General features: G+C 50.5%; 2 protein-coding genes across 2 annotated transcripts in view; one reads left to right on the top strand and one right to left on the bottom strand.

Annotated features, from left to right (window-relative positions):
• Window positions 1–384: 384 nt before the first annotated feature.
• Window positions 385–1,405, bottom strand: LOC116165786 (myosin light chain alkali-like). Its single transcript, XM_031480465.1, has 6 exons — window positions 1,266–1,405; window positions 1,124–1,151; window positions 939–1,073; window positions 713–883; window positions 576–662; window positions 385–492 (listed from the first exon to the last, which is right to left on the bottom strand). Exons 1-6 carry the CDS (start codon window positions 1,266–1,268, stop codon window positions 461–463), a joined length of 456 nt encoding a protein of 151 aa, XP_031336325.1. The 5' UTR covers window positions 1,269–1,405; the 3' UTR covers window positions 385–460.
• A 6,421-nt stretch (window positions 1,406–7,826) lies between these two features.
• Window positions 7,827–10,196, top strand: part of LOC116165714 — a 2,988-nt gene continuing 618 nt past the window's right edge. Inside the window, exons 1-2 of the mRNA XM_031480376.1 lie at window positions 7,827–9,464; window positions 9,538–10,174. Of these exons, the coding sequence (XP_031336236.1) occupies window positions 7,827–9,464; window positions 9,538–10,174 (2,275 nt within the window). The remainder of the gene's footprint in view (window positions 9,465–9,537; window positions 10,175–10,196) is intronic.

Genomic DNA, 10,196 nt, shown 5'->3' with positions numbered 1-10,196 from the left:
GATGATGTCATAGATTTAAATTAAAACAAAATATACCTAGGCGCCACAACCATTTCATACTTACTTAATTATTTTGATCGGAAAAAATGCTATTAGCAATGCAATATAAGTATTATTTTTAATCGAGTTCAATTAGATACCTACATTAAAAAGTGGGGAAAGTAACTAAATAAGTAGGTTATAGTAGGTAGATACTTACCGTCCTCAGTAAAAAAAATGTTATTCAAACACGGATTATATAGGAATTTGATCAAACAGTACTTAATGGAAACTCGTAATATAACGATGTATACACATTTTAATGCAATTTCAAATACATAATCAAAAAAAAGGTGAAATGTCGCTTCTAAAAGTCCAGCTAATGTCTTACACGTAGTTTACCTGTAAGTTCATCTGACCATGATTATAGTGGGAAGTAGTTCGTCTTTTGATGGTTATATAATACGTACTTTGTTTTGGATCACGTCCGTTCGCACATCTTCTTGAGAAATGCTGAAACGAAGTGAATTAAAACTATTTGCATGAATCATTACCAGTTTGATTTGATTTTAAAGCTAGTGGCAAATTTCGCTTACGGGCGTACTCAATTTGACCCTCGTCATCTTCTTCCCCCATGCAATCTTCAAATAAGGTGTCCACTTCCGCTTCCGATAATTTTTCACCTACAAATGTGTATAGAAATAAAGTAAATAATAAAATTCAAATTATCAACCTAACGCCATAAGTGCGTGATGAAGTTCCGCCACCATCATTTTACCGTCTTCCGCTTTATCATACAATTTCAGGCATTCAATGAAGTCCTCGTAACATCCTTGATCCTTTTTTTCTTTCTTACAATCACTAAATATCGGTAAAAATTCTTCAAATTTGAATTTTTTTTCACCTGCATTATTGAAGCTCTGTTTCTGATACTTGGCAAGTTTGTGAAGTTTACGTACCTTTCTTTTTAGTAGCTCCCAACTTTTCCAAAGATTCCAGGCTGGGGTTTAACTGAAGGGCACGTAGAACTTTTCCTAACATGGTTCCATCCAAAACGCCATCATCCGCATATATGTCAAAGGCAAACTCTGCGTCTAAATTATGATGTCAAAAGAAATTATACCAAAATCAAAAACCAAATTACCTTCAATTTCTCTCTCTTTAAGATCTGCCTGCAATTAAATATAACTACAATATAGTATATTACGTCGTCATAAGGTTGCAACAGAGCGAATTACAGGTGAGTACAAAAATTAATTAAAAACGGGCACCTAAACACCACTCACCATTTTGTAGGAATGATTGAATGACAACTGGACAATTGAATACCTGCAGCGTTAAAGGTACTTATAGACTCTTAATTATACGCATTGCACCAGTCTAAAAGCGTAACGGAAGAGAGTAGAGGGAAATTTCTAATTATCGACACGTCCCAACAACAGATTGAAATTTGAGATCACCTCAATGCCAAATATGTATGCGTACGGGTTAACTTTTAATCAAGGATAGTTATTTATGTATTAAGTGCAGTACGAGAACGTTTATGCCCTCCCGAGGGCGACACGCTTACAACAAGCCCTCGGGCCAGTTGTAAGTCGTCCGAGGGTATACATCAAGTAATACCCGTGGTACATACAAACTTTTTATGTCATAGGTACTAGCGGTTATAGATAATTGTAAGAAATATTAGATTCAATTTAGGACGAGTGGGGGTAGTCTGTGAACGCCGCTATGTTTAGGGGACAGCAATTGCCGATTTCAACAAGCGAATTGGGGCGTCCAAAGTGAGTTGCGGGGGACATAAACGCGGTCTCTCCGGCATGGGGCGCTGGATCGTCCAACAATAGGAGCGAAATCATTACCGAATGGGCCGAGACGCCGATTATAATACAGGTTCGAGATCGATTTATGAGCAGGGTACGCGCCGATAAATTGTCGATGTTACCTTCTGCTCACAAAGGCTACTCGCCTATAAAGGTTGGGAAGAAGGATTGTGAAACGTTAAGCGATCCTAAATATATAGCGTGGGAGTGTAGGTTGGGGTGGCTACGCAATCGGGTGCCAGTACAAGCCATAATAAACTTTAGAGGGTGGAATTTTGGTGCTATCCGAGGTGTGGAGGGATACATATGGATATGATTTGTTCAGGGACATTAGCGGCCTACTAGGTAGTTATAATCACTAGGGATTATGGGTTCTGCTCTATGGGTTGGAAGTCTGGTGCCCAGCGATGTAGTGGGGGGCGGCCAAAGCTAGAGTGGAGCAGGTGACGCGGCTGTTGGCCGTGAAGGTTTGCAGCGCATACCGCACCGTTAACCTGGAAGATGTGATGGTAGTCGCAGGACTAACCTCGGCGCGATTGTAGGATGATTCGCCCCCGAAAATTCGCCCCTGAAAATTCGCCCCCGGTATATTCGCCCCCAAGAAAACTTGCCCCCAAGTAAATTCGCCCCCGGACTATTCGCCTCCGTAAGATTCGCCCCAGGAAATTCGCCCCGGAAAACTCGCCCCCAAGAAAACTCGCCCCCGGACTATTCGCCTCCGTAAGATTCGCCCCAGAAAGATTCGCCCCGGAAAATTCGCCCCCGGCAAGTTCGTTCCCGACAAATTCGCTTCTGAAAGATTCGCCCCCGGTGATTCCGCTCCCGTAGGATTCGCCCCATAAGATTTATTAATCCTCAGAGGTAACAGGGCCAGCAGTTCATAAAATGAATTTTGGTTAATTTTTTTTTTTGTAATAACTGGTATACCTAAATAAAGGGGGTAGAATACTAGCACTCAAATACCTGTTAACTAAAATATGAATAGGTAATTAAGATAAGGATGAATAAAGTAAGGGTGATTTGCAAAGGAATTGACATCCAAAGGAAATAAATCCTATATTCACAATGATTTAATGACTTCTATTATTTCAGACATGACATAAGTTTAGGTTAGTTTAGGTTAGGTTAGGTTAGGTTAGGTTAGGTTAGGTTAGGTTAGGTTAGGTTAGGTTAGGTTAGGTTAGGTTGCCGAGCCGGTTCTTTCTAAGATCAAGGCCGCAATTAGCGATCGGGAGGTAACCCTGCTGGAGGACAACTGCACGCTTGTGGTTAGGGACCTCGACGCCGTCACAACGGAGAATGAGGTATTGGGTGCCATCATCCAAACGGTGTCAGGAGCAAGATGCAGGATTAAGAGCATGATTACGGTTGAGAGAGGGCAGAAGGTGGCGTACGTCCACGCCAACCGCGAAGCGGCGGAGGAAATACTGGCACGGGGGTACCTGCTCGTGGGGCTAACCTCATGTAGGGTGAGGATTAGCCAGGACCTAGTGCGGTGCAACCGATGCTGGGAGATTGGGCACATCGCGGACGCGTGCAGGGGGAGGACCGCAGGGCGCAATGCTATAATTGCGGGAACGCCGGACACTATGCGCGGGAGTGCAGTAACGAAGCAACGTGCAAAAGATGCGAGGGACTGGCGAAGGGCCTGGGGGTCGGGCACAGGGCCTACACAAGGCAGTGCATGTTTGAGACAAGGAAATCGGAAATGGCGGAGACGATGGCCAGCGGATCACAGGGTGGCGATACCTCGGCACGACAGGGTGTGGCTATCGGGCAAGAGGTTGAGAATCAAGACCGGGACATAGAAGAGCAAGTAGATCATGCTTAGAGTGATTCAGGTGAATTTGCACAACATGGGGGAAGCGTTGGACCTGGCCGTGCAAAAAGCTCAGGAGACACGAAGGGACCTTCTAGTTCTCGCTGAGTACGGTAGTGCGCGCGCGAGCGGAGGGATGTTTGTGGACCTGAGCGGCAAGGCCGCGATCATGTGTGTAAACGCGAGCATTGGTGCGGACCGTGTAGGCGAGGGCAGGGGATTTGTGTGGATACAAACCCAGGGTGTATATGTGTACAGTGTCTATTTCCCACCGAACGAGAGCGATTTTGAGCTCGAAGGTAAACTAAATGACATCGCGGACTCTATTAAACGCATTGGTGCAACCAAAGTGATTATCGCGGGGGACATAAACGCGGCCTCTCCAGCATGGGGCGCCCGTTCGTCTAACAACAGGGGCGAAATTATTATGGAATGGCTAGAGACATTGAACCTGGTAGTGGTAAATACAGGCTCGAAGCCGACCTTCGAACAGGGGACGCGCCAATCAATCGTCGACGTTACCCTTTGCTCACAAAGGTTACTTAACGAATTTGCAGAGTGGGAAGTGCTAGAAGACGAGACATTAAGCGACCACAAATACGTAGCATGGGAGGTCAGGCCGAGGCTGCTGCGAAACCGAGCGCCTTTGCATACTTATAAAAGCTTTCGGGGCTGGAATAGCAACAAAATTGACCGAAACAAACTGGAGAGGTGCTTGCAGGAAGTAGACGGGGAAAAAATTACAGATGTGGACAAGCTGAGCGGGTTACTACGCGAAATTTGCCGCAGAGTCATGCCTCTCAAAAAAGCCGGCAGGAAGTCGCAGTTCTGGTGGAACGACGACATCGCTCACCAGCGGGAGATTTGCGGGCGATGCAGAAGAGCCTACCAGCGAAGGAGGAGAAGGGGCGATAGTGCGGATAACGAGAGAGCCAATCTGAGGGAGGAGAGAAAGGAACTAAAAAGGATGATAGCCGAGAGTAAAAAGAGCTGTTGGAAGGAGCTTTGCCAAGACGTGGACAGAGACGTATGGGGAAAAGGCTACCAAATCGTAACTAAAAAGATCGCCAAGCGCACCATAAAGGTTGGCTGGAACGACGAAGCTCTCGAGGCGGAGGTAAGAAGGCTCTTCCCTGAGCATCCAAGATTGGAACCGTTTCCGGAGGGAGAAAGACCGCCCCCGCACGATCACGTGACGACCGAGGAAATAGCGATGGCCGCGAGACAGTTGCCTAATAGAAAGGCTCCGGGACCAGACTATGTGCCGGCACCAATTGTGAAAGCTTTAGCTCTGGAAAAACCCGGCATATACAGGAAGATAATAGACGACTGCATACGCGACGGCGTATACCCGGAGGGGTGGAAACGCTCAAAGTTGGTGTTGATCCCGAAGGCGGCAGGCTCCTACAGGCCGATTAGTCTACTGGACTTTTCCGGGAAGCTAGCGGAAAAGGTGATAAAGAACCGGATTAGCGCGGAGGTAGAGGACAGGCTGTCAAAGAGACAATATGGTTTCAGGAAAGGTCGATCCACCATCGACGCAGTACGCGAGATAGTGGCGCAAGTCCAGGCAGCAAACAGAGGGACGTGGAGGACGAGGCAGGTCTGCATAGTGGCATCCCTCGACGTCCAAAACGCCTTTAACTCGGCAAGGAGGGAATCAATCTTGGAGGCCATGACGGAGCAGGGGGTCTCCGCGGGACTCACGCGGGTGATAAGAAGCTATCTCACGGACAGGCAGGTGGAAGTGGAAAAACCGTCGGGCGAGGTTTGGAAGTTCGTCGATAGTGCGGGAGTGCCGCAGGGGTCCGTTTTGGGGCCACTGCTGTGGGTCTTATTGTACGACGGCGTGCTTCGAATCCAACACGAGGAGGGTGTAGAAGTGTTCGGGTTCGCAGACGATTTGACGGTAGTGGCAAGAGGACGTGACGTGGACGAGACCGGGCGAAGGATACAGCGGACAATCCAGAACATCGCGGCCTGGATGGAGCAAAGAAGCTTGACTCTGGTGCCCGAGAAAACCAAGGTGGCCATGATGACCGGGAAGAGGAGGATCGGCCAATTCACGCTGGAAGTGCTCGGCGAGAGGATGATTGCGGAAAAGAGCATTAAAATCCTCGGAATCACGATAGACAAGTGTCTACACTTTACGGAGCACGCCCGCGGCGTATGCGGAAAAGCAATCAGGTGCTACGAGGCTCTTAAAAAGATACTGCCCAATACGGGAGGCGCTCGTGCAACAAAAAGGAAGGTGCTGGCGGCGGCTGTCATGTCAATCGTGCTGTACGGATCCGAAGTCTGGGGATCCGCCATGAAGTGGGGCGTAGCGGCGAATATGACCGATAGAGTCACAAGGTTATTAGCAGTGTCAATTGCGAGCGGGTACCGAACGGTCCAGTCGGACGATATCATGGTAATAGCCGCCCTTCCACCAGGACAGCTTATGGTAAGAGCAAGGATGGAAGGATGGGACAAAGCGCGATTGAACCAGGAATGGCAAGAGAGATGGGAGCGGAGGCAGTCCTGGACCAGGAAGCTCATCCCGAACCTGGACAACTGGGTCGACAGGCTGCACGGAGAAGTGGGCTATCACCTGACCCAATTCTTGACGGGACACGGGGAAAATGCCGTGTACTTACTGCGGATAGGGAAACGCGATAGTGACGAGTGTGTGGACTGCGGAGATAGAGACACGGAGGGACATGCCGTATTTGAATGCCAGAGATGGACAAGAGGCAGAATAGAGACCGAGACAGAAGTGGCAGCAAGCCTACAGCCGGAAAACATCATCCAGTTGATGATAGAGAGCGAGAACAAGTGGACCAAAATCGCGCGGTTCGTGATCACCGTAGTCCAAACTAGGGAGAGGGAGGCATGGACTAGGGGTCAATAGACGGGTAATACAATATAACTATGGCTACATCTATGGGGACGAACACCTACCCCGGCCGTTCGGCATAGCGAGGAATGCTAGCGCGGTGCCCTATGCCGACAACTATGGCGAGTGACTACGAGTCGAAGGAGGATAGGGTTTTAGTGGGTAAACCTTACCTAGATGGAAGGGAGTCCCACACACCCCCCCGCATAGAGCCAAGCGGGGGCAGCCTATAAAAGGTTTCCCAAACCTCATTAAAAAAAAAAAAAAAAAAGGTTAGGTTAGGTTAGGTTAGGTTAGGTTAGGTTAGGTTAGGTTAGCGAAGTTTCGAGGCGAACGGACGCGTTTTCGCGAGCTCCGGAGCGTTTTAAATTAGTGGCGTTGAGTTTTTGTGCGGCAAATTTGCGAGTGGTACCGTTGGATGCGCGCTTAAAAACCGAATCCAACGGAGCAAAAATTACGTGGATCGGACCAGTGGTTCGGGAGTTACAAATTTTTTAAGTTTTCTTTAAGCTTATTTTGGAAAACCCGTTATCAATTGGGACCTCGTGGCAGTGAAATTGGTAACCGAGAGGGCGATAACATCAGGGAGACTATCAGAAGGTAGGACTAGGTGCAAGGAGTCCAACCCGCACCGGGACGCCCTTATCGGCCCACGCCTTTAGGTGCTACCGGCCTATCAAATTTTCGGCGATAGCGACAGATAGGCGTTTGGCGGCGGAAGGGGGGGCGGTAACGGGCCGGGACAAAATTCGGCGGATACGGCTTGAAAAGACGAGTATTTGGACACCCCACACGAGGGGGTAGCGACGACCCCTACGCACGGGGGTGGTAGCAGCCACGTGTTTTGGGGGTGCGGAAGGAGGGCTGCGGTGTGCCTGGAGTGATTGCGGTAGCCTAGTACAGGTAGGCGTGAACACGTGTAGTGTTTTTCAGCGTTATCGCGTCGCACGTGTGGGCGCGATAGCGTTATCTGTTTTGTGCGTGTCAGGAACAGATAGGGTGCTAGACGGTGAACGAGTGTTCGGATCGGATCGGGACAAAGTGCGTGAGGTTCGGGGTGAAAACCCGCGTCTTTCGACACCCCACTCGGGGGGGTGGGAGCAACCCCTGCGCGTCGCGTTAACGGGGGCGTAGGACTTTTGTATATAGTAGATTAGTTAGGCGTAAGACCATCCGCGAGGTGAACTTTTGTAAATATTAGTTAGGTTTAGCTAGGATTTGGACGAATTGTGCGGGGTAAATAGGACTCTTGGGTACTTCGTGCATTTATTAGAATTAGGGATAGTTCGTGTACATAGTAGGGTAGTGTGGACGCTTTTGCGCCAAGATGAGCGGATCGGAGGGATACGCGTTTGGGGAGGGCCGACCGAAGGTTCTACGGACGCCACCACCGGGGCAATATGCTAGCGGCGGTGGAAACAAAGGGGACGAATACAGGAGCGACGAGGTGGTGCCTGAAACACCTCTAGCAGGACCTGTCAGGAGACCCAGTAGTAGGAAGAGGAATGACAGTTCCTCGACCGACGAGGAGACTGTCCAGCTTGTGAGGCCCAAAAAACAGAGGCGAAGGGCGGACGAAGAGGAGGAGACGGTTCTGGTGTCCCCCAGGTCGGCCGCTACCGACTTGGGTGACATCAGAAAGATGCAGACTGAGGAGTCGATGATGGAAGGCGACGTAAGGCTGGCCATCGACGAGGCGATGGGATTTATTCGTGGTTCGACGAATACCAACAAGCGGCTGAAGGAGATGACGTGGAGGATCAGCGAGAAGTTCGCGGCCCTAGAAAACCATAGGACCATGATCGAGCGCAGGTGGAGTTCTTACGTGAGGGCCTTGAAGGTGGCGGCAGTGAAAGGACAAACGGCGGTGGTCAGGGTGCCCCAGGTTGGACCAGTTGTGGTGGCGCCGAGAGCGACGAAGGAGAGCCAGGTACAGACGGCGAGGGAGATGGAGAAAATTGAGGTGACAACCCAGACGAGTCCTCACAAAACGTACGCGGAAGCGATAGGCCAGGAAGGACCGAAGGCCGGGTCGAGTGGAGAAGCCGCCCTAAGGATTGCTGAGATTAACAGGCAGAGGGCGAAGAATCTCAAGTTCGTAGACCGCGAGACGACAGACGCCGCTGGTACGGAAACGGAGGGGGAGTGGCAGCGGGTAAGGAAAAGAAGACAGAAGAGCAAAGTTGACCCATCGAGCGGCAGCGAGGGAACTACGACAGCGGCAAATGTCAGAAGGAGACCGAGACCGGAGGCGGTGCTGATCAAGCTGAAGGGGGAGAACGGCATGGAGGAAGTGCTGAGACGGGTCAGGAAGGTAGACATGACGGGGGTCAGTACCAGGATAGAAGGCATAACAAAGACACGGACGGGTGATATACTCCTGCGGGTGGAGAGAGGGGCGGGAAAGGCAGCGCCGGTGCTGAATACGATTAAGGCCGCCATTACGGACCGGGAAGTGATGCTCCTTGAGGAGAACTGTAAGCTGGCCGTGCGGGATCTGGACGCCGTGACTACAAAGGAGGAAGTGCTCGAGGCCATACTGAGAGTGGAGCCGAAGGCTAGGTGTCGGATGAAGACGATGGTGGAAACCGAGAGAGGGCAGATGGTGGCGTATGTTTTCGTCGACCGGAAAACGGCGGATGCGATCACTAGAGCAGGTTTCCTCAGGGTTGGCCTGACGTCGTGCAGGGTGAGAGTGCTGGCGGAGCAGGCGCGATGCATAAGATGTTGGGAAGTAGGGCACATAGCGGCAAAGTGTACGGGCGTGGATAGGAGCCGCATGTGTTTTAAGTGCGGGAAGGCGGGGCACCAGGTCAGGGAGTGCGCGGGTGAAAACGAATGTTTTGTGTGTGAGGGAGTTCAGCCGGGTACTGGCAAGGGACATAGGGCGTACACGACGGGGTGCCCGCACGACAAGAGACGGGTGGGGGTGGCGCCAAACCCCGTAGTGAAGGAGGTGACGCTTGTGAGTGAAGGCGAGGATGCACAAGAGGAAGGACGGCAAATAGACTACGCACGTAATGATTAAGGTTCTCCAGATCAATCTTAATAATAGTAGAGTGGCCTTGGACATGGCGGGGATAGTAGCAAGAGAAGTGGGGGCGGAGGTACTTGTGTTCTCGGAGGTAGGACCGGACACTAGGGGGATGCGTGTGTTCAGGGACGTGACAGGTGCGGCAGGGATAATGGTGACAGGTGGAGTGATTGTGGACAAAGTTGGACAGGGTGTGGGATATGTGTGGGCGTTAGTCGGGGGTATTTATGTTTACAGCATGTACCTACCTCCTAACGATGCAATAGCGCAGTTAGAGGGACGGCTGGACGATCTTGGGGAGATCATTAGGATTAATGGACGTGGCAGGGCTATAGTGGCAGGGGACGTCAATGCTGCATCCCCCATGTGGGGAGCACCACGTACGAATGTCAGGGGAGAGATTGTCGAGGAATGGGCCTGGTCGTTAGGTTTGGTGTGCGTGAATAAGGGAAACGTGCCCACATTCCAGGGAAGAGGCAAAGGGACAATTATTGATATCACGCTGATATCGGACGAGATGAGTCACTTAGTGACGGAGTGGCTAGTGTTAGATGTGGACTCAATGAGCGATCACAACTACATAGTGTGGGGGGTTAGAAGTGATACAGGGACAGTAGTCGAGCAGGTGCAACGGGCCGATAGTAGCGGACCTTGGAATGCAAG

The sequence above is a fragment of the Photinus pyralis genome, unplaced genomic scaffold, assembly GCF_008802855.1.
Source record: "Photinus pyralis isolate 1611_PpyrPB1 unplaced genomic scaffold, Ppyr1.3 Ppyr1.4_LG3a, whole genome shotgun sequence".
In the NCBI taxonomy this organism is placed as follows: Eukaryota; Metazoa; Arthropoda; class Insecta; order Coleoptera; family Lampyridae; genus Photinus; species Photinus pyralis.
This window is presented reverse-complemented; position numbering and strand designations above follow the sequence as displayed.

What these genes read in the sequence shown, in the direction of transcription:
- LOC116165786 (XM_031480465.1), bottom strand. An exon ending in TCACGCACTTATGGCGTTAG is followed by an intron (nt 663 to 712) that starts GTTGATAATTTG and finishes ACACATTTGTAG; the next exon opens with GTGAAAAATTATCGGAAGCG. An exon ending in GGGTCAAATTGAGTACGCCC is followed by an intron (nt 493 to 575) that starts GTAAGCGAAATT and finishes ACTTCGTTTCAG; the next exon opens with CATTTCTCAAGAAGATGTGC.